The following is a 24,390-nucleotide window of genomic DNA, read 5'->3' as shown; positions in this document are numbered from 1 at the left end:
TATTGAGGAACACTGCCGTTCCATGCCACCAGTATATGGAGATGTCTGGCTCCAGGTCGTGGGTTTGAGTTTCACGTTGGGCAAAAGATTCCTGCCTTGCAAGGGGTTGGAGCACATGACCCTACAGTGTGCAAGACCTGCAGTTTTGAACCCAGGCACCCAGCCGATTATTTTGTTCTTTACCCACACATGTTGGGTCCACAGGGATTCATATATTTTAAATTCCCCCAGCATAATATTTACCTGTGTGTTCACACTTTCACTCACCTTTTCGCTCTCCTCATCCTGTCCCAGGTAGAGGGTCCTCTCGGACAACGTAAGACCATCTTGATCAATCTGTTGAGGTAGAGAGAAAATACATCAGGCACAGAGGAGTGAGGGGTCCTCTTTCTTCCCATCCTATGGCTATGTCCATGCAAAACGTGCAGCACATGTGAGGAACCTTCGGCCCTCCAGATATTGCTACAGTTCCCATCTTCCATTACCATTTACTGTTCTTGCTGAGGATGGCCACAAGATTAATAGCATTGCTTCTGGCAGAAGGGGAACTGCAGCAATATGGAAACAGTGCTGCAGGCGAGGAAGAGAAAGGGATTCCTTCTTTCGCCCCTAATTCATTCTGCCCAGGGCCGGTCCTACCCTTAGACAGAGCGAGGTGACTGCCTCAGGTGGCACATACTGGGAGGCGACGGTGCCTCTCAGTTCTTCATCCTGAGTTCCTGGACCACAACTTTCGGTCAGAGAAGAGAGTTGTGTGTCATGCAACTCGCCCACCACTTTTATATCTACCCTATTACTAGCAGAAAGTGAGGTGGGATTAAAGACCCTCTTAATGAGGGTGAAAGAGGAGAGCGCAAAATATGGTTTGAAGCTCAACATCAAAAAAACGAAGATCATGGCCACTGGACCCATCACCACCTGGCAAATAGAAGGGGAAGAAATGGAGGCAGTGAAAGATTTTACTTTCTTGGGCTCCATGATCACTGTAGATGGTGACAGCAGCCACGAAATTAAAAGACGCCTGCTTCTTGGGAAAAAAGCAATGACAAACCTAGACAGCATCTTAAAAAGCAGAGATATCACCTTGCCGACAAAGGTCTGTATAGTTAAAGCTATGGTTTTCCCAGTAGTGATGTATGGAAGTGAGAGCTGGACCATAAAGAATTGATGCTTTTGAATTATGGTGCTGGAAGAGACTCTTGAGAGTCCCATGGACTGCAAGAAGATCAAACCTCTCCATTCTTAAGGAAATTGCTCACTGGAAGGACAGATCCTGAAGCTGAGGCTCCAAGACTTTGGCCACCTCATGAGAAGAGAAGACTCCTTGGAAAAGACCCTGATGTTGGGAAAGATGGAGGGCACAAGGAGAAGGGGATGACAGAGGGTGAGATGGTTGGACAGTGTTCTCGAAGCTACCAGCATGAATTTGACCAAACTGCGGGAGGCAGTGGAAGACAGGAGTGCCTGGCGTGCTCTGGTCCAGGGGGTCTTGAAGAGTCGGACACGACTAAACAACAACAACAATTGCTAGCACTGAAATAGAATTTAGCAGTCAGTTCCGTTAGCCCGCTCTCTGTGAAATGGGTGGGCGACATTTTGTTCTCTGCCTCAGGCAGCAAAATGTCTTGGGCCGGCCTTGATCCTACCTCTTAACAGTGGAAGGGAGCATCTCCCACTGGCTCTGGTGACATCTGACCAATCACACTGGAGGCCCCTGAATCCAGTTGTTCTTCTTCTGTCCAATTTTATCATATCTAGGTGCCTTTCCCACTCATCTCTGTGCCCTTTGCCCTCCTTTCTCTTCAATATATTTTCATTTCCTGTGCTCCAGCCTCTCGCTCCTTCTCTGCTTGTTGCGGGAGGTGCTTCTTGAGAGATGCAGAGATGGCTGGCCGCTGATGCTTAGTTGCTGAAAGGAGAGGTGCTGGGTCTAAGCCCCTTGTCCAGCCTGCGCCCAAATCCCAGATTTAAATGTGCTCCTGTCCGTGCCCTACTTTATCCTCTCGAGGGCTCAAATAATGACCGTGAGAAATGAGACCTAATGATCACAGGCAGATAAGATTCTTAATAATCTGATGGGAGAATGGATTATGGGATCGGGCTGCTGAGTTTTTGGACAGTACAATAGATGACGGAATGGTTTGCATAGGGGTGGGGAGCATCTAATCATTGTGCAGGAGAAGGCACTCTGCACATGCTCAGGGTTTACCATTTCTTTGAGTGTGTGTGTTGCTTCAAATGCCTAGCGCCCTTGCTAGTTTTTAATGGCGTAGCGGGTTACATCTCATCAATGCACAGGGAAATGGCACTCTGCAAATGTTCAGAGGCTACCAGTTTTTTGAGTATGCTGCAAAAATCTATGGCCAAATAGTTTTGCACATGAGGAAGTTACAACTATTTTAAAATTTTTATTTAGAAATATTTATATAGCACTTAAGCAAAATTATATCTAAGCAGTCTACTTAATGCATAGGGGAAAGCACTCTGTTCAAGTTCAGAGGCTACATCTTATTTTATCTGTCTTTTTTCAAATATTCATGACTAAAATTATATAGTTGTTTCATAATTTAGAAGGGTTCCATATGTTAAGTTTATTGTGGAATTTATGCTACTCGTGAATGCAATGTACTTTTTTTTGTTTTGCTTTTTGCAGTAGCCACAGGACACCATCCTGATGAGAATGCCACCCCAAATTCTTGTTTGTATTTTTAATGCCAGATTTGTCCATTGAAATGGTACATCTGGATTTAAATGGGAACCTGAAATGGGAAAACATTTTGATGAGCATCCTATAGTGTGGATGCTGTGGGAAAACTTCCATGCTGCACGAAGTCCACAGTAAATAATAATAATAATAATAAATTTTATTTATATCCCGCCCTCCCCAGCCGAAGCCGGGCTCAGGGCGGCTAACAACACTAAAACAGTACAACATTATAAAACATTATAAAAATGAATTAAAATCAAAATTGATGGCAACCATAAACTAAAGTCTTGTAAAGATTGCCAAAGGAGGGAGTCAGGCTGCGCCCTGACCAAAGGCCAGGTGGAACAGCTCTGTCTTGCAGGCCCTGCGGAAAGATCCTGCAGGGCCCTTGTCTCTTGTGACAGAGCGTTCCACCAGGTTGGAGCCGCAGCCGAAAAAGCCCTGGCTCTAGTTGAGGCCAGCCTAACCTCTCTGTGGCTTGGGACCTTCAAGGTGTTTTTATTTGAAGATCGTAAGTTCCTCTGTGGGGCATACCAGGAGAGGCGGTCCCGTAGGTACGAGGGCCCTAGGCCGTATAGGGCTTTGAAGGTTAAAACCAGCACCTTAAACCTGATCCTGTACTCGACCGGGAGCCAGTGCAGCTTGTATAGCACCGGATGAATGTGATCTCTAAGCGAAGACCCCGTAAGGAGTCTCGCTGCGGCATTCTGCACCCGCTGGAGTTTCTGGGTCAGTCTCAAGGGCAGCCCCACGTAGAGCTGACACCCGTCAGGGCAATAAACACACTTACAGTGGTACCTCGGGTTACATATGCTTCAGGTTACACACTCCGGTAATTCAGAAATAGTGCTTCAGGTTAAGAACTTTGCTTCAGGATAAGAACAGAAATGGGGCTCTGGCGGCACGGCAGCAGCAGGAGGCCCCATTAGCTAAAGTGGTGCTTCAGGTTAAGAACAGTTTCAGGTTAAGAACGGACCTGAGGTACCACTGTATTCTATTCAGAGGATCACCTGCACCAGGAAGTCTTTCCCTCGGGTAAGGAACTCGAAAGGCGGATGTGTTCGCCTGCACACAAAGGAACTGGTGGGGATCTCAAGCCCAATATTCCTTGCCAGCTGACAAGCCCCACTGAGCCCCCTCCTCCCTCCCCACCTTCAAATCCTTCTTCCCCACCACGGGATGCTATTCAGACAAAAGCCTCCCCTCTCAAGAAACAATCAGCTAATGGTGGCGGCAGCTTGTTGCCAGGAAGAATCAATCACAAGACCAGTCAGATGCCCTGAAATAATTGATTTATTCAGATCACTTTGTTGGCCTCACTTGCTTTGAGCTCTGGGAAATGAGGTCCTGGGGACTGAGACGGGTCCTGGGTCCCTCTGGAGGGTTGGCGGTTAGAGACCTGCCAAGTGTCCCTGTTTTCCAGGGACAAACCTAGATTTACAGGAGCCGTCCCGGTTTCTGATTTGATCCCGAGGCATCCTGGTTTTCCTATTTTCACTGGAGAAATGTTGCAGAGTATGCAGTTATCCGACCCCCGAGCACTCTGAAGGCAGCCCTGCTTAGGGAACGTTTTTAAAAAATGTTTATTGTTTTACAGTCGTACCTTGGAAGTCGAACGGAATCTGTTCCGGAAGTCCGTTCGACTTCCCAAACATTCGGAAACCAAAGCGCGGCTTCTAATTGGCTGCAGGAAGCTCCTGCAACCAATCGGAAGCCGTGGAAGACACCGTTGGATGTTCGGGTTGCAAAGAACATTCACAAACCGGAACACTTACTTCCGGGTTTGCAGCGTTCAGGAACCAAAATGTCTGAGTACCAAGGCATTTGGGACCCAAGGTGTGAGTGTATTATGTTTTTATATGTGTTGGAAGTCGCTCAGAGTGGCTGGAGCAACCCAGTCAGATGGGTAAATTAGTAAATTAGTAAAGTTATTACAGAACGAGATGTCCCTATTTTCATCAGAGAAATGTTGTAGGGTATGTGGTGATTGTGCTTGCATGACCTTCACGGCTTAGGACCCTCATACCTACGGGACCGCCTCTCCCGGCATGCCCCACGGGGGACCTTAAGGTCCATAAATAGCAACACCCTAGAGGTCCCGGGCTCTAAGGAAGTCTGATTAGCTTCAACCAGAGCCAGGGCCTTTTCAACACTGGCTCCAACCTGGTGGAACGCTCTGTCTCATGAGACCAGGGCTCTGCAGGATCTGATTTCTTTCCGCAGGGCCTGTAAGACAGAGTTGTTCCGCCTGGCCTTCGGCTTGGAATCAACTTGATCCCCTTCCCCTCTTTCCTTTTACCTTTCTCCTTCTGTGATGGATCCCCTATTTGGGGACTTCCTTGGCTTTTTTCTGGCCCACATAGGACCAGTCTGGATAGTTAGCTTTGGTGAAGATTTGACGTTTTCATCCCCAAAAGGTTTTTGATTTGAATTTCCACTGAAATGAGGCTGCATTTTAATGTTGTATTTTAATCTTGTTTTTAAGTTGCATTTTAATCAATTGTTTTATACCTGGCGTTAGCTGCCCTGAGCCTGGTCTTGGCTGGGGAGGGCGGGGTATAAATTAAATTTATTATTATTATTATTATTTATTACTGCAATTTGGGCCACATCACAGAACCATAGAATCGTCAAGCTGGAAGGGCAAGCGCTTTTGTGTTGTCGCTTCCAGTTCTCTGAGAGCTTCGGCTGGGTGAAGGCCCCCATCCACAGAGGTGCAGCCTGGGAGCGCTGGACTCCATCCCTCAGAGAGCAACAGGTTCCGAGACTCTAGAAACAAGCAGTTTTGTGTCCGTGTAGCCCAGAAGCCCCAATTCTGAACATGGTTATTATCTACATGATATTTGAGAGAGGAGGGTGGGAGAGAAGCCTAGCCTGATGAGGAGCGGTTGAAGGAGCTGGGTATGTTTAGCCTGGACAAGAGGAGACTGAGAGGAGATATGAGAGCCAAATATCTGAAAGGCTGTCCCAGGAAAGATGGAACAAGCTTGTTTTCTGGAGGGTAGAACTCGAACCAATGGCTTCAAGTTGCAACACAGGAGATTCCAACTAAACATCAGGAAGAAATTTCTGTCAGTAAGAGCTGTTTGACAGAGGAACGGGAGGTTGTGGATTTTCTCTGATTCCCAGTAGCTCTCCACAAGTCTTGCCCTCCTCCTGCCCCCTAATATTTTCTTTTTCTGTCAGAAATTTAGCATGTGGAACAAAGCTTGTCCCCTCAGCAGAATATCCCCCCCCTACTTATTTTTTGGCCCGCATGTATTGTCGCACAGTACTGCATGTGCGTGTCAGGTCATGTGTTAAAGTTCTGGGTAGCAGGCAGATTTAGAAATTCGTGTGTGTGACAAATTGCAGAGGGATCATCCGGTTAGGCTGCAATAGATTACAATGGATGCTTTGAAGTCGTTTCGGCACCAGGTGTAGGGGGGGGAATCGCCCCCCACACAGCCCCCTCTGTCCTGCCCTGTATTTTGCTAGAACAAAGGTGTTGTATCTCTTCAAAGGAACACCACTTGGCGTCAAAACCTATCTGAGATCCTGGTTAGATACACCCTTCCGGAGTTTAATATCCTCAAACTGTGGAGCCCGGACAAAGTTCGGGAATGGATCCTGGAGAGAGACGCTCTGTTAGATATCACAAAAATACAGAACCCAGGGTCCTTCCACTGGTTTCCCCGACTGAAAACAGTCAAAACCTGTGCCAATTACTTGGCGAATATCACCAATCCCACCCTTCGGAGAGCTTTCACCATGGCCCGTTTTCAAACCATTCCTACGGCCTATCTGTCAGGCAGATATGCAAAAATCCCAGTAGAGGAGCGTATATGTCCTTGTCATATGAGAACCAAAGAGGATCTCACACATTACATGTTGTATTGTCCCATCTATTCGGCCTTCAGGGATGCAATGTTACAAACCATTCCCAAATCAATAGTCAACTCTGAGGACCAAGTAAAGTTTTTACTGGTGGACGCTGATCCATGGATTTCTCACGTGGTAGCGGTCTTTGTGGTGAAGGCTATGAAAACTAGAGTATGGTTCCTGGATGAAAAGGGGAGGTCCCTCCCATTGCTCTCCTAACCTGTTGCTGTATCTTCTTTCTTGAATGGTGGGGGGTTTTTTGGGTAGTTTCCTTGCTGGGACAGCAAGGCTTGAATTTTAGCTTATTTTTATAATTTTATTGTTTATCATTTAATAATGTTTTATGGTATTTTGTGTAAAGGCATGGACCTCACAAATTTAATAAACTTGAGAACAAAGGTGGCAACCCAGGGCCTAAGTCTAAAAGAACAGAGCAAGGGACAGGACCGCCAAACAGCGTGCGCAAGGCTCCCCTCATTCTGAGGGGGGAGGAAAGGCCCCATGAAACTTTGGGCGCCTCTCCTCTGGTCAGAATGGCAGGGTGGCTGAGTATCCGATCCTGGCATCCTGCGATGCATTTCTGGCGCAGCGTGTCCAAGGAAGGAGAGGCTGAGCCAGGAACTGAGCAGGAAAAGCAAACCTGCGGGTTTCTGAAAGAATATGGAGACCTTTCACAGGTACCCTAGCAGGTACCGGCAGGTATACTGCCCATCCCGTGGGCACCACGTTGACAACCCCTGCATGGGTTGTTGTTGTGTGTTTTTTTGCAGGCCAACCTTCTACTGCTTCTTGGTAGGACCTCCCCTTTTCCTCTTCTGCGTGACCCACACAGCTACAGCAGCCTTTCTCTTGCCAGGCTGGTAGCGTTACCCAGTGGTAAGGGTCGGGAGAAGTGCTCCCCACTTCAGCATATGGCTGTCATAACCCTGACAGCTGCCTGCGTGTAATGGATGGTTTGATTCTCAGGCCCACTGCGAAACGTTGAATTCTCGGTGCAAGGTCAGAGGCACGAGCGCGGCTGACATCGCCGGGTAGGAAATGAGCCTGCAAGCTCCGACTTGGATCCTGTTCAAAATGTAAAAAGCTATGGAGGGGAGAGAACCAATATTATTCTACGAGGCCGTGATTAAGCCAGGAATGCTACAGAGACAGGGAGCAATCAGGACAAAGAGGTGTCCAGCCCGGAGAGGACAAAGGGGACACAGGTGAGGGAGAAAGGCAGAGAGTGATGAACGATCCCTGCTAAGCAAAAGAGGGTACATGTTAAGTTGTGGGTTGACATAGCAGACGACACAGCGATTTCTCCAAGTAGCTCTTTATTTTGTAAGCTGGAATAGAACTGACTGCAAACAGCTCAGCCGGCCTGCTTTTATAGGCAGCCGGCTGTCAACATTGTAGCAACAACAGCCCAGAGTTCCCGCCTAAAATAACTGACGTGGACCTGAGTGAAAACTATCTACAGACCTGAGTGAAAACTATACAGTATCCCCCTGCTGGCCCAGGGTTAAACTTCACTACATAACAGTACAGATATCTGCCAGGGGCTGACAGGGGAGCTCCCCCCCCCCCAATTGTTTAATCTCAAATGAGAAATTAAATCAGAGAGGGTTCCCCATGCAGGGCTCCTTGAATTATGACTGCTTAAAATTAACTGGGTGCACAGTGCTTAAGAAATTCTATCTCAATTGCAAGGAGGGGAAGGGGAAAGTCACAGCAAGAGTGAACACTTTTTTGTACTTAAAATATTTCTCCTAATGCTTGACCAGGCCAATGACCCACTGGTCACCACTGCCTCCTGCGAGATTGAATCCCACAGTTTATGCACTTCGTGAAGATGTACTTTCTTTTATCTATCCTGACTCTTCCAGCACTCAGCTTCACTGATGTCCACAGCTGAGAGCTGGGGGGAAACTTTTTTCTATAGACTTTCTCCCTGGCATGACTTCCCTCTGCTCACCAATCACCGAGCAATACACCCCCTAAAACGTCCCCTCCCCACCCCATGCAACAGCCAGGTTCGCTTGTCCCCTTGCCAGCCCCAAATTCCAGGATTGTAACATGGCACTACAAATCCTCCAATGGACCCTGCGTGATGACGGCCTTACATTTCTATGTATATAGGAAGATAGAGCAGGCTTCTTAGCTGAATTGGTACAGCATAAGACTCTTAATCTTAGGGTTACGTGATTGGGCCCCGCTTTGCTTGAAAGCTTCATGCATTGCAGGGGGTTGGACTCAATGACTCTCATGGTCCCTTCCAACTCTGGAATTCTGTGATTCTCCAACCTGGAGAAGCTCACCAGCTGTTTTGGACTAGAGCTCCCAACAGGCCTAACCAGCACAGCACTGCATGTATCAATAGTTTTTTGCATACATCATCTTGCTGAAATCCTTACGCCATCCCTATAAGGTAGGTGAGCATCATATTGCAGACTAGAGGAGGGGAGAATGAAAGTCTACTCTAAGGCTGCCTTGGGAGTCCATGCCAGAGGCAGAATTCAAAGCAGGCACCTTCCCATTTACAGCTCAGTCTCTTAACACTCCTGCCACACTGTCAGGCTGTAATAGTTGGTCACATCTCCCAGCTTAAGCAATTCAGTGCCCTGTCCAGTAAAAGCAACCCATGAAACACAGGGAAGCCGTGTGTCTGTCCATTATCGTCTCTAACAAAGGACTCTCCTTTTTCCTGTCCTGTGAATTGGAGTCAATTAATCTTGACATAAGGCTATTATGCCGTTTCAAGCAAAGCTGAGAAACCATCATCTAACAGCAACGATGATGGATCTCGCTGGCTGTGTGACTGCAGAGGCGCTCGGATCCAGACAGTCGGGAAGCTCACTCAAAAGCCTTCGGAGGAGAGATTTGGAAAAAGGTGTCTTGACAGAGGCAGTGTTTGCCCGTGTCAGTCTGTCAGCCCGTGACACCTCATAGGGACAATGCAACAGAGACGCAAGCAAAGCCTAATCTGTTTAAAGCTGGAGTTATTTGCTTCAACCTCTTGCAAAACTCAGACCTATTTCCTGGATTGCCAGCTTATTTAAACTGCTCCAGCTCCTGTGCATTTAACAGAAGCCTGGATGAAGAAGATTCCCCAGCACTCATCTCCGTGCGAGGGAACGGCTTCCTTGCTGAATGCCTGTGGGTTGTGCAGCCGTTAAAGGCAAAGGAGCTTATTACTTCATTCTTTCATTTACTAAATTTATATTTCACGCTTCCTCCCCAAGGAGCTCAGGGCAGCAAACACGAAAAGTCAAAACAAGGGTAAGGAGAGAGGGAGACACCCAAAGTTACACCCAGTAATCTGAGTATTTGAACTTCGGTATCCCCATCCTTATCTAACACTCTGACCAAAGCCTTTGGTACCCGGCTGATGTTGGCTGCGTTGGCTTCTGCAGGGAACAGGATTCTGGATTGAATGGACCAGCCGAAAGAGTGGGGTCATTTAGCGTCACCCTGCAGAACAGGACCAGCAACTCAATCTGTGATATGGTAAAGGTAAAGGTAAAGGTAAAGGGACCCCTGACTATTAGGTCCAGTCGTGGCCGACTCTGGGGTTGCGGCGCTCATCTATCTTTACTGGCCGAGGGAGCCGGTGTACAGCTTCTGGGTCATGTGGCCAGTATGACTAAGCCGCTTCTGGCGAACCAGAGCAGTGCACGGAAATGCCGTTTACCTTCCCGCCGGAGCGATACCTATTTATCTACTTGCACTTTGACGTGCTTTCGAACTGCTAGGTTGGCAGGAGCTGGGACCCAGCAACGGGAGCTCACCCTGTCGCGGGGATTCGAACTGCCAACCTTCAGATCGGCAAGTCCTAGGCTCTGTGGTTTAACCCACAGCGCCACCCGCGTCCCTTCTGTGATATGGTAGCCGTCTTCAAATATCTTAAAGGCTGTCTCATGGAAGATGGAGCAAGCTTGCTTTCTCCTGCTCTGGATGGTGGTGACTCTCTCATCAGACATTGTTAAGCAGAGATTGGATGGCCTTATCTGTCAGGGATTCCTTAGCTGCAAAACCTGCATTGCAGAGGGTTGGACTAGATGACCCTTGGGGTCCCTTCCAACTAGACAGCTCTGTGGTTCAATCTCTTAAGATCCCTTAATGGGTGAAATTGTAGGCTGGCCAACATATGCCCCAGGCACGCCTGCATTCACACACGCACTGAGCTGCTCTACTCCAGAGGCTTTTATCATAAGCGCCGTGATTTAAGGAACGTTTTAAAAATCCTGAGATGGGCAATAAATCCAAGAGAAATCCAGCTCTCCTGTAAACCCAATTTCGGTCCCTCTTGGTTGGGTGGCACAGAGCAGTATAACATGTTGACACGTGCTCAAGGGACGCGGAGCGGAAGCAAAGAACAACCCCACTTGCCGGCCCCGTAAATCTTTGGATTTATGGCCATTTGGGGGCAGGCGGCCCTCTGCTTCTCCTCCCGCACGTTAATGCAAACAATCCAGGCAAAAAGACCTGCAGGCGCAGAGCTGTCCCAGGACACAGCCTCTCCCTGTTTGCACATAGACATTTCCCATCACTTGGGGCTTGTCTGCACATCCATGGGCAGACGTGCCACAGTCCCACCAAAGCCACTGGGCAAGACGTTGTGCATCCCTTAAACACGTCCATCCTCCTCCCACCTGGGAGGTGCCAGAGCGCTGCAGCGCACAGATGGCTGTGGACAGTTTTGCGACTGGGGAACCTGTTGCCCTGCAGATGATTCCAACTCCCATCAGCCCCATCCAGCATGACCAGCGGTCCAGAATGATGGAAGTTGTAGTCCAACAATATCCGGAGGACATCAGCTTGGCGGCTGCTACTCCTCCGGAGAGTTTGTGGGCTCTGTCTGTCTCGAGAGACAATGGAGTGTGTCTGCAGAGGTGAAGCCAAACCCCTGAAGAATCACAACACCTGCTGTGGCTGCAGAGGGCGGCAACTCGTAATTGCTGCCTCTCGTCTTGTTTTTTTGCTGTATTAGCAGTGACAAAGTGACTTCACCGGGGTGCAAGTCTGGGCAGTGTGTCTGGAGGTCCTGGGATCCCCCGAGGACAGGACCCGCCTCTTGGCTTCCCTGATGTGGTCCAAAGGAAAGCAGAGCAAGACATTTGGCACCAGCTTCGCAGCAGGAGTTGCCGGAAGGAGGCGTACAAGACGCCAGCCAACCACCCTGGATTTGCATAGGGTTACTCCTTAGCCTTTTCTTCTCCCTAAGATGTCCCACAAGGCAGAGGCCATATAACACTGGTCCTGAAAGACCTACATTGGATCCCAGTACGTTTCCTAGCACAATCCAAAGTGTTGGTGCTGACCTTTAAAGCCCCAAACGGCCTTGGCCCAGTAGACCTGAAGGAGTTTCTCAACTCCCATTGTCCAGAACGGACACTGAGGTCCACCTCCGAGGGCCTTCTGGTGGTTCCCTCACTGTAAGAAGTGAAACCACAGAGAACCAGGCAGAGGGCCTTCTTGGTAGTGGCACCAGCCCTGTGGAACGCCCTCCCAGCAGATGTCAAGGAGATGAACATCTGCCTTACTTTTAGAAGACATTTGAAGGCAGCCCTGTATCGGGGAATTTTTAATGTCTGATGTTTTACAAGTTTTTATATATGTTGTAAGCTGCCCAGAGTGGCTAGGGAAACCCAGTGGGGGTGGGGTATAATAATAATAATAATAATAATAATAATAATAATAATAATAATAGGTTTAGGATCAGGGAAGGACCTCAACAGTGGGTTGACATGACAAGGGGATTTGTGTGATGGTAGAACAGAATTTTTCTGTTGTCTTTGATTTAGCAAGCAGTTCAAGCTACTTCCTGGGTTCAAGACAGCCTCCACCAACCTGACAACAGCCACCAGCAGCTTCAGCCAGCTTAGAAGATGTTCACTCATAAGAATGCAATAAGAGCCTGCAGGATCAGGCCAGCGGCCCATCTAGCACAGCACCTCTCAGTGCCCAACAAGATGCCCTGTGTGGAGCCCGAAAGCAGGACCTGAGCTCAGCACTGACTCTCTGCACCTGTGATTCCCAGCAAACGATACTCAGAGGCCCCAATGCCTTTGACAGCGGAGACAGGACATGGACCATTGTTGTCCATGAATTTATCTAATCCTCTTTTATAGCCACAAAAGTTGGTGGTGATTCCCAGCAACTGGTATATTCAGAGGCACAGTGCCTCCAACAGCAAGACTCCTGATTGATCAGGTTAATTGATCAGGTTAATTAAAATAAATAAGTAAGTAACCCACGTGCTAATCGTGGGCTCCATCTGAGAAGCTGCCTTGCCCTGTCTCACACAGCGGGAGAAGCCTCTTCCAAAATGCGCCGGCCCCATTTGGAACCAAAGGAAGCATTCCCCTCCAAAACTACAGCTATGGTCGCATGCAAATGTCACTGTCTAATCTAGGGTTACCTGACGTTCCCAGGGACAGTCCCCAGATTTGCAGATCTGTTCCCGGGAAACATGGCAGCGGCAGCCTCAGCAGCCCAGAGCCAGCCTGGTAGCGCAGTTGGCTCTGGCTGGCTTCAGGAGCTGCTCGCTGCTTGCTGCCTGCTGCCACTGCCGAAGGTGAACTGGGGACGTCCGGCAGGACGGATCTCCTGCCCCCTTTGTTTGACAGATCGGGGGAGGCTCAGGAGTCACAGGTGGGGGCTGTTGCCCAGGAGGAGTGCAAGGTGTGCGGTTTTTCTGCCAGGCAAGGTGCAAAGTCCTTTTGCACCCTGCAAAACATAAATGCAGAGAGTTTTTTTAAAAAACTGGGCAACGGCTGCCTGACCATGACTCCCAAGCCTCCCCCGATCTGTCAAAACAAAGGGGGAAGGGGGCAGGAGATCAGGGACGCCGTTGCCCAGTTTTTTTAAAAAAACTGTGCATTTATGTTTCACAGGGTGCGAAAGAAGGGCTTTGCACCTTTAGACAATATGCATGTGTGCTTGGGCCCAGGGTCTTTTGCCTCACCATCCCCTCTACTGACTCCCTGTTGCTACTCAGCTTCAAAAAAAGAAGTGTCTCCGGATTCATTGAAAAAAATCCTGTAACCACAGTCTAATCAATTAAAACTTGTTGGCTTAAGATTTCCTTAATTGAGTGGCAGTGGCTGTTAACTGCCTTGGGCAGGGAGCCATTTTCATGAGAAGATTGGCAGGCGGGGGGAGGGTGCGGAATAATTCTCCCTCTTGCAATGCCCTCCCGGGAAGTTCTAAGTGCGCCCAGGCAGAGGGGCCCTAGGGTACAGGGGACAAACTTTTGTTTGAAGGCTGCTGCCCAGCCCTAGCCTGGCATACAGGTGAAGCACCCTAAGGAGGGAGGACGTGGTGGCAGGGGTGGCGCTTGAAGTAGCTGCCCGTTCACAGTGAGCACCTGGGAAGCAGAACAATCAGGAACAGCCAAGTCTCCTGGTCACAGCCCAGTGGCGTAGCGTGGGTTGTCAGCACCCGGGGCAAGGCAAGTAATTTGCACCCCCTAACCCGTGGATTTGCGCCCCCTAACCCTAACCCCCAGATGTTGTGCCCGGTGCGGCCGGCCCCCCCTGCACCCCCCACGCTACGCCACTGTCACAGCCTTCAGACTAAACATCAGGAAGAGCTTTCAAAGAGCAAGAGCCGTTCAACAGTGGGACGGACTCCCTTCGGAGGTGATGGACTCTCCTTCCTTGGAGATTTTTAAGCAGAGGTTGGATGACGATCTGTCAGGGATGCTTTGGCTGCGATTCCTGCATTGGGGTGGGGGCAGGCTGTTAGATTACATTTTAGAATCTACAGTTCTATGGTTCTATACCTCAGTACTGTTTACACTGGCTGGCAGAAACTCTCCAGGGAGTCTTTTTGCAAGTCCTACCCAGAACTGAACCATTCCCGGGACCTTCTGCATGCAAGGCAAGTGCTCTACCCACTGAGCAACAGCCCCCCTGCATCAGGAGAGTCCTTCTGTTGCTGTCCTCCTGAACACATACATGGAGGCACCCTCCCTCTCCTCCTCCTCCTCCTGCCTTTGCGAAGCCACCGCTAGTCTGGAAAATTGCCTGGTGTGCTGCTTTTGCTAAACACTGCAATTACGGGGAGGGAAATTGCCTGGTGAAGTTTCCCCTCCCGCCGAAGCCCCGTTAATTTGGGCATAAAAGAAGCGCCTCCGCCATGCAAATGAGGGCCCTGGCACCGCACACCCGGCAGCACCTCGCGGGCCCAAGCAGGCAGTTGTTAGTGCTGGCGGCTGGTGAGAGAGCCGGCTGTGGCTCCCGCATTTTCCTCGCTAAGCCGTGCTTGGGCAACGGGCCGGAAGGCCAGACGGCGGTCTCCTTGTCCGTGTGGCAAATGTCAAAACACACACACAGAAATAAAGAAAGAAATATGCCAGCCACTTCACCAGGGGAACAAATTGCTGGGGTAATGGAACAAACTGTGCATTAAATGTGTGCTCTTTGCATTGCTCACCAGCTTTGCACTTGAAAACCGGCTGGGTTCTTGGGGGTTGGGGAGGAGAGGGGCTGGCAGAAGAGGAGGTCCCTGGCCGTCATGCCTACAGTCTTGGCCTTTCCGAGCTATCGATTAGTGCAGCCTTCATTAGCCAGGCTTTGAAATCGTTCGTTTCATTTATTTCACTTTTCTGAACGTGCACTCCCTTCCTCCTGGTCCTGGCTCTGAGGCCTTTTCCTTGGGGAGTTTCAGAGGCAAGAGAAACGATGGGCGCACGTTCCCGCATCCTCACGACGTGGCCCTGGTCGGCAGCTTTCTAGCCGCAACCCATTTCCTACCCACCTCCCTATAATTTGCCCTTTGCAGAGCTTTTAAAAGCTCACACGCCCCGTCGGGAAAATGAGAGGCAATAAGAGAACACAGGCAAAATAGTACAGGGCTGGTTTGCCAATGACCCAGGTTAAGAGAAGCTTTGGCAGGGGCAGGATAGCACCTTCCTGTTCTGGCTCAGGTCGTGAGCCAAAGTGCTCCTGCTCCTGCAAAAGTGTCCTGTTCTTGCTTCTTGTGGGAGTGAGTTCCACAGTGTAACACTGCAATGTGTGAAAAAGCTCCTTTCTTTTATCTGGCCTGAATCTTCCAACATCCATAGACTTCTACTAGCATGTCCCATCTTCCAAAAACTTTTTTAAATCTACAAAAGCTATGAGAGGGGATCAAAGAGCTGGTGGCAGAGCAAACACTCCACCTGCAGAAAGCCCCCAGATTCAAACCCTACAGTTAAAAAGCAAAAAATGTGCAAAAACTCTTTCTGCATTGAGGGGGCTGTTGGGCCTCTTCAGACATCCTCCTTATTGTGCATCCATGATGATTTGCACCCAGGATGGAAGAGAGCCTGTTATATGCAATTGGTTTGAACCCTCAATACTGTTCACACCTGTTCAAGGACAGACACTCTGCTTCCTTTCCAACCACTGCATACCCTGCAAATTCCTACTGAAACCCTGTGATCCTCTGCACCACAAACATTGCAGAGTGTGCTTTCGTTGGCCCGCTCTTATCGCGCAAGAGTGCCCCCCCAAGCAAGACACAACAATACGGCAACACTGGGGAAGCACTGCAGAACAACTACTAAAGCGGAACGTTGTGTTGTGGACAGCCTAGTACAAATCCGGCACTAACTCACTACTAATTCATCAATGGCAAATGGCAAAACACATCTGTAAAGAAAGACGCCAGTCTGGGCTGCAGTCAAATCAAGACGAGAAGGAGTTTCTGTGTTGCAAACTCGTCTCCCAATTAACTGATGGCTTGCTCAGATTTGCCGTTCTGCCTGGAAAGTAACCCAAAGTCAGGTTCCTCATTTGCAAATACACGTCGCTAATTGCCGCGGGAAAGCATCAACCCAGCCGCTGATTGTGATGCATCAATTACAAATCTGAAACCTCCTTTTCTTAAATTGGAGTGTTCTCCTGTGGTAGATACTGTAAGGTGATTTCTTGATTACTGCTGCGAATGCAAATTTTGGGGGAGGGTGGGGAGGCATATCCTGTCTTCCTGACAATATGGTAAAGGTAAAGGGACCCCTGACCATTAGGTCCAGTCGCAGACGACTCTGGGGTTGCGGTGCTCGCTTTACTGGCCGAGGGAGCTGGCATACAGCTTCCAGGTCATGTGGCCAGCAGGACTAAGCCGCTTCTGGCGAAACCAGAGCAGCGCATGGAAACGCCATTTACCTTCCCGCCGGAGCGGTACCTATTTATCTACTTGCACTGACGTGTTTTCGAACTGCTAGGTGGGCAGGAGCAGGGACCGAACAACGGGAGCTCACCCTGTCGCGGGGATTCGAACCGCTGACCTTCTGATCAGCAAGTCCTAGGCTCTGTGGTTTAACCCACAGCACCACCCACGTCCCATCCTGACAATATAGCCTCACAATATTACCAGGAGCTTAAGATGCTGTAATAATCATTTGAACCGATTGACAGCCCTTTATAAAAAACAGAACCCTCCCACCATTCTGCTCTGGAGGGCTGGAAGAACGCCCCCCCCCAAGAGGGGTGCCAATGTGAATAAATTATGGGGGCATTTAAGTTCTGCCCCACATAATTGATCACAAGACAGGGTCCGTACACACACCATTTAAATGGCAATGCCCATCAACTTTGGGGTCCCCGGTCCCCTCAAATATTTTATGGGGGGGGGGAGGGACCTTGGCCCTTAGGAACTGGCTCCTGTGCCCCAGAAACAGTGCAATGGGGAGAAGAAGGGAAATGGTTCTTTCCAGCAAGCAGAAATACTTGCAGTGATGGAACAATCTTAATAGCACGATGGCAAATTCCCTCCAGATCTTCAATAATTGTTGGGAAAACTTTGGCCAGGGAAAGAGTGGCACGTACAAAAAGCAACTTCTTTCTTACCAGAGTGAAAGACTATGGAATAAATGTCACCCTCTGGTTTTCCGTCCATATTGGCTGTCCCACTCACTTGTCTTCTCTGCAATCAAAGCCAATTGCATAATCCCACGTCCATTTGTACAGGGCAGTAGCTGTGGGGGAACTGCAGCCACGTTCCCCCTGCTCGCCACATTTGAGGGGTTGGATGAGGCCGCCCACTTGCCCATCACCTGACATCATGATGATGATGTTGGAATCCAGCTCATAAGAACCTAAAACAGAGCCTTGGCTGCTGGATCAGACCAGTGTCCCATCTAGTTCAGCATCCTCACAGTGGCCAAGCAGAGGCCTCCATGGGAAGCCTGCAAGCAGGACCAGAATGCAACAGCCCACTTGCGGTTCCCAGTGTGCTACCTCTGAGAGTGGAGGGAGAACCTCATATCCCGCCTCATAGCCTCTGGTGGCCTTATAACCCTCCAATCCCCGTTAAAAGCCACCCAAGTTGGTGGTTGCCATCCCTGTGTCTTGTAGAAGTGCATTCCATCGTTTAACTTTGCGCCGTGTAAAGAAGTTCTTCCTTTTGCCGGTCCTGAATCTTCCACTGTTCAGGTTCACTGTTCTGGATGTTCTAGAGTATTGTGAGAGAGAAACCATCCCTGTCTCCACTTTCTCCATGCTGAGCATCGTTATCAAGCAGCTGTGTCGTGTCCCTGCTTCCTTGACTCTTTTCTAAACTGATACACACCCAAAATGTTGAAGGCTTCTTGCAGTGGCCAGCCAGACGTCCCAGGTTTCCTGCAAGCAAGACCTGGGCATGGCAGTCCTCTCCTCACCTGTGTTTCCTGTCAGCAGGTATTCAGAGGCACATTCTGCCTCCAGCCGTGGAGGGAGAGCCTGGCCGGAGAACTCCTAGCCGCCAGCATGGACAATTGCTGGTGGAAGTTGCAATGCAGAGGACTGCATCTGTCCTGCCCTTGATTCTCTTGCCATCTGGTCAAGGATTAAGATAAGGCTCGCCTTCACAGAGCTTCTCCTGCACAAGCACCCCTGGGGTGAACCCCACAAACTACGTTTGACCAGAGCCTTGCCTACCTTGCCCACCTCATCCCACTGCAAGATGGCGGCAATGCAGGATCCGCCTCGGCTTTCAGAGATGGAACTGGGAACAGGAGGTGCCCACCCCCGTTCTGACGCACCCCTCTCCGTTCCACTAGGCTCCCTCCACCGAAGTTATTGCACATTTAGGAGAGAAAGAGCTGGTTGCCTGAATTCATGTGAACCGTTCATTGTTGTGAGGTTAATTTGAACATGGACAGAGGTAACTGTTTTGAGCAAAGTACACAGACAGTACACAGATGGTCCCAGTGCAAATATGCCCTTAACCCAAAAGGAGTGCACAGGGCAGTCCATTTTTTGTTTTGACCTGTTTCTCATTTTTTTCCAAGCTTAAAAGTCCAGTTCTCCACATTTCCGGATTTTACATTTTATTTTACTTTATTGAAGCCCTCGCAGAAAACTGCCAGCATTTTAGTGTACTACCTTTTTCTATGCAATTTGTCCAACATATGCAATTTTTTGCAAGCAATCTTCTTTAATATAAAAGCATTTTTGAATATTACTTCTGCAAATGTATGCATTTTAAAAAAACAAACCAAAAACCCCCACATTCCCCTAATATGTGTAGCTTTGTGCATATTATTTGCTTGGAGAACTGCATGACAAAATTTGAAGAGAAGTGCGGAATTTGAAGAATGGCTGTGCTACAGCTCGATGGTATGTGGATGAAGTGGATTCTCTTCAAAAGGGGATAGGAACTGAATTTCACCTCTGTCCCTATAACCCCCATGCAGGTAATTCTGTCAAGTCTGAAGGACAGGACATGCATCACACAACACACACTCTGCAACTCAAGAGCTTTACGTGATTGCCGCACATGCATCTTGATGTTCTCTCTTCTATGAAAGTACCACCCTGATAGATGGGTAACCAATGGCAGACGAGCTCTGTGCTGGTGGCCCATGACTCTTATTGACCTGCCTGCCCCCCAAGATCAGCAGATGAGGCCTTGGGGGTGCCTAGCCTGGATGAAGAACACGGGTGCTGTGAGCCTAGGAAAGGGCCTTTTCAGTGGTGGCTCCTCATAAGTGGAACTGAGGTGCCTCTGACCCTACCTCACTTCTCCTACCTAGGCAGTTATCTTTCCACAAGCACCAACATTGATGCCGAAATCCAGCATCGCCTGAGCTCTGCGAGTGCAGCTTTCTCCCGATTGAAGTGCAGAGTGTTTGAGGACCGGGACATTCGCAGGGAAACCAAAATGCTTGTTTACAAACGATTGTACTATCAACCTTACTGTATGCCTGTGAAAACATGGACCACTTATAAATGCCATCTCCAACTCCTCAAAAGATTCCATCAATGGTGTCTCCAAAATTTTTTACACATCACTTGGGAAGACAGGGGAACTAATATCAGTGTATTGGAAGAAGCAAAGATCACCAGTGTTGAAGCAATGATTCTTCAACATCAACTTCGTTAGACTGGTCATGTTGTGTGGATGCCTGATGATTGTCTTCCAAAGCAACTACTCTATTCCGAACTTAAAAATGGGAAGCATAATGCTGGTGGTCAACAAAAGAGGTTTAAAGACGGTCTCAAGGCAAATCTAAAAAAATGTAGTATAAACACTGACAACTGGGAAACACTGGCCTGCGAGCGCTCCAGTTGGAGAACAGCCTTTACCAAAGGTGTCATGGGCTTTGAAGACACTCGAACTCAGGACGCAAGGGAGACACGTGCTAGGAGGAAGGTACGCTTGGCAAATCCACACCACGATCAACTCCCACCCGGAAACAGCCTTTACCAAAGGTGTCATGTGCTTTGAAGACACTCGAACTCAGGACGCAAGGGAGACATGTGCTAGGAGGAAGGTACGCTTGGCAAATCCACACCACGATCAACTCCCAGCCGGAAACCAATGTCCCTACTGTGGAAGGACGTGTGGATCCAGAATTGGCCTCCACAGTCACTTACAGACTCATTGTTAAAACCGTGTTTATGGAAGACAATCTTACTCGGCTATGAGGGATGGTCAAAGAAGAAGAAGTTTTAGTCGACTGATGCATCTGTTTTGGCAGGTGCTCGGCGGAGGAGGAGAGACCTGGTGGCCGCTGCCAGTATTAGGAACTGCCCTTTTGTGATTTATTAAATGTTTTTCAGGGCTGCATTATTTCATGGATTTTTGAAATCCCATTTGTCTGCTGCAAACTGCCCAGTGGCTTGTGTAGCAGCAGGTGGCACTTAAATGTATATATGCACAAGCACTGTGTGTGTGTGTGGGTTCAGGGCCCATGTTAGGCAAAAGAGTCCTGCGTTTCAGAGGGTTGGACTAGATGACCCTCACGGTGCCTTCCAACTCTACAGTTCTATGATTCTGTGCCTGCTTCATTTTCACAACAGCCCTGCAAGGTCGCTTGCCTTGGAACAAAGGCTGAGAGATAAGAGTTTTGCATTATCATTGCAATGCATTCATTTGCTACCCTGAACTGCTTTGGGAAGAAGGACAGGAGATAAATTGGAATGATAACAATAGCACACATCAGGTGCTCTAAGATAAAGGGTCTGGGGGAGGGAGTGTCACCTGAAATCAAATCCAGGTGCTTCTATTAATCTCTTACTTGGTTTTCATGAGGAGGTGGGGACAGTTTAGTATCTCTTAATGGCTAGAAAAACCATCGGTTGCCAAATGGCACAAACTGCCTGTGCCTGAACACTACAGAATCTGGGGAATTGCTGGTACAGAAACATAGAATTGTAGCATTGGAAGGGACCCCAAGAGCAGGAATATGGCAACCCTTAAGCTGAAGACAGGCTTTTTGTTGTCGTTCCTTTTTGTACAGACATCAGAAGCTTCCTTACGATACTGAGTCAGTCCACTGGTTCCTCTACAATGACTGGCAGCAGCTGTCCCAAGTTTTCAGGGTTTCGGACAGGAAGACTTTCAACCCAACCCTACCTAGAGATGCTGTCAGGGATTGAACCTGGGACCTTCTGCACTCCAAGCAGATGTCGTGCCAGGAAGGTAGCACGGAAATCTTCCTGCAGCAACTTTCCCCAGTCTCTCTTATGCTCAACAGGCTTAGCAGGTGTCTGTATTGCTGCAGAAACCCATTTGTCTAGAGCTGAGAGCGGGGCAGAAGAAATTGGTGTGTGGGTGTGCCTTGCCAGAGGAAGCACATCCTCTCGCAAGCCACTTTGGGCTGCCTCAGAAACGATTGTCTGACTTCAGCCTCGCTGAATATGTATGACAGAGGGAGCGGATAATGAACACTATGAAAGGGACGTCTTCCTTTTGTTAACTCTTGGAAGATGAGGTGCAATACGGCTGTAAGTGCATATAATAATAGTTGAATTATGCGCCTGAGTCCCTCCCCACCCTCCTCCCTGCGATCTGATGTTTCCACTGAAAATGCGCGGCTACGAAGCGGATAAAAGAATAGCAATGAATCCCAAAAGTACACTTGCGCAGCAAAAGTGCACCTCTCGCAGCAAAGACAACAAAAGTGCCCAGTAATGCACGCACAAAGGCGGGGGGCGGGGATGGGACACATGTGAGGTTGCAAAAGGAACAAGCCCACATGAAAACATGTACCACGCATGCATCAGAGGCAGTGAACCAGATTCGGCCACTAGGGGTTGACAAAGCCGCACATGTAAATGGCTCCGGGCACACCCTGGAACAACGCTGAGACAGAAGGACCAGCGGTCCAATTCTGGTACGAAACAGCATCCCATGGCCCCTTCTGTGTGACAACAGCTCAGTTGGTTGAACACGAGACTCTTGATCTCAGGGTTGTGGGTTCGAGCCCCACGTTGGGCAAAAGATTCCTGCATTGCAGGGGGTGGGACTGGATGACCCTTGTGGTCCCTTCCGACTCTACAGTTCTATCATTCTATGATCTGGCTTAGACCAAAAGGCTCAGCCCAGTGTTGAATTTAGGGCCATTCCCCTGCACAGGCCGCTGAGCCAAGGGGGCACCACATTGAGAAGATCCATCATTGAGAAGATCCATTTGGGGGCACCAAATGTTGGCCTGGCTGAGGGGGCCAGGATACCAAAGATGACCCAAGTCTGCCCCCACTCAGTCTCATTTCCCACCAACAGCGGGGTCCCACTTACCCGGATAACGTAGCGTGAGGAGTTCTTGTCGTCCAAGTTGACCGTGAGGGAGAAGAAGACGGCTGTACTGTAGACCCCCTGTGTCTTGTACAGGAGCTCGTTGAAGTCCCATCGCGCCTGCCTGGCCGTGGCAGCGGCCATGTCCCAGCCGCCGCAGTCCTCCAGGACGTCCAGCATGGGCCGGGCGCCCTGCTGGTCGATCTCCGCCATGTCCAGGCAGGAGCGGAAGAATTCCTTGACCTTCCGCTCGGCCGAGGCCTGGTAGGGCCTTCGGATGGGCCTCAGCAGCAGGCGCCGCAGCTTCTCCTCGTTCTGCTCTCCAATGGCGGCGATGATGCCGTAGATGAGCTTGTCCTCGGGGATGGCGTGCCGCCGCAGCCAGCCGCCGCAGGCGAAGGAGTAGAAGTCCTTGCAGGGGTCAATGGTGTGGTCGATGTTGCCGGCGACGAAGCGCGACACCTTGACCAGGGCCTTGCGCTCCTGGCATCCCTTCAGGCAGTAGGCGTCGTATTCGAGGGCCACGTATTTCAGAACCAGGATGCAGCCGAGGATGACGCAGAGCCCCGCTGCAAAGACCAGGCCCGAGAGCAGGCAGATCTCGCGCCGGCTCCAGCGGGGAAGGCTGCAGCGAGGCTTCTTGGGCACCGTAGCGCCCAGCTGGAGGTTGAACCCGTTGGGCAGGGTGCCGCTGCTGTACTTGCTGACATACCTCACCTCCTGGAACTCGTCGTAGTGCGCTGTCAGAGAGTACGTCTTCTCCATCTTCGCGGCAGCAGATGTTGGGCTCTCAAAGTTAAGGGGCGCCCTGTGCGATGCTAAAATCCAGCACTCCCGCCTCTCCTGCTTCGTTCTATGGCATGGTTGCGGTGCAGCCGAAACAGTTGTGCTACCCTAAAACCGTCTCCGCTGGCAGGCCAGAGGGGAGCTTGGCGGGCTGGCTGGGGACAGGGGCACAGAGGTCACCGGGTGGCCATGATGCCGCTGCGGCAGGAGATTCCAGCAGGGGGCGTTTAAGGCAAGCGACCAGGCAGGCAGCAGCAGCAGCAGCAACAGAAGTTCCTGATTTGGAAGCACCTCAGTCCAGGGAATCCCTTGCGGGACGGGGGCATCCACGCGCGCGGGGAACAGGTGGAGCCGCTTATTTTCCGCGGGGAGAAGCGGGGGCTGCTCTGCAAAAAAAAAAAAAACCAGCAACACACATACAGTGAGATGTTTTAATTAGCGGGAGGGAAGAGAGGCGCCTCCATATTTTATAGCATCCTCGGGCGCGCGGCGCGCAATAAGAGCCTCGTCGGGAATCGTTCCCCGTCCGCACAGGAAATTGGTGGGGCGGGGGGCGGGGAGAGGAGCCTGATCTCACGCCCACCTCCCCGATCCAGCCCCGCCAAACTCTCCCCACCCTTCCTAAACTGCTAACTCCCTTCCCTGCTAAGGCCCATGAGATTACGCGCCCGCCCAAACTGCCCCCCAAACCCCCACTCCGGGAGAAAAAAAGCATTTTTAGAGGGACAGACTCGAAGGAGAGGCATTGCCTGGGGCTGCAAGGAGAGTAGCAGGGTCCCCCCAGCTCCCCGCGGAAAGAGACGCGCGCCTCTTTGGAGACGGGCGGGGGGCGCTTGAAATTGGGACCAGTTCATCGCGACCACCCTTGCCTTTGAGTCATTTCTCCCTTCCAACTAGGAGATGATCCGATGGGTTTTTTGTCTTTCGAGGAATGGGTCTCGCTATGGGTGATCTAAGGGGGTGTGTGGAGGCGATGCGCCCCCCCCCCCACATCTCTAAGACCTCGCCGGCTTACAAAGGGGAACAAGGGGAAGGAGGCAGCGGGCGGAGAAGTCCGACCAGCC

The 24,390-nt window shown here is 50.0% G+C and overlaps 1 protein-coding gene across 1 annotated transcript in view; it reads right to left on the bottom strand.

The window, feature by feature from the left end:
* The window catches only part of ECEL1 (endothelin converting enzyme like 1), a 47,670-nt gene extending 23,971 nt beyond the window's left edge, over positions 1-23,699 (bottom strand). The window contains exons 1-2 of the mRNA XM_083739998.1: positions 22,544-23,699; positions 268-336 (exon numbers count right to left, since the gene is read on the bottom strand). Of these exons, the coding sequence (XP_083596124.1) occupies positions 268-336; positions 22,544-23,305 (831 nt within the window). The 5' untranslated portion in view covers positions 23,306-23,699. The remainder of the gene's footprint in view (positions 1-267; positions 337-22,543) is intronic.
* Positions 23,700-24,390: the final 691 nt, after the last annotated feature.

Source organism: Podarcis gaigeae (assembly GCF_964106915.1).
Source record: "Podarcis gaigeae genome assembly, chromosome: 5".
NCBI lineage: Eukaryota > Metazoa > Chordata > Lepidosauria > Squamata > Lacertidae > Podarcis > Podarcis gaigeae.
Note: the sequence above shows the minus strand (reverse complement) of the source record. Positions and strands in the feature narration are given on the sequence as shown.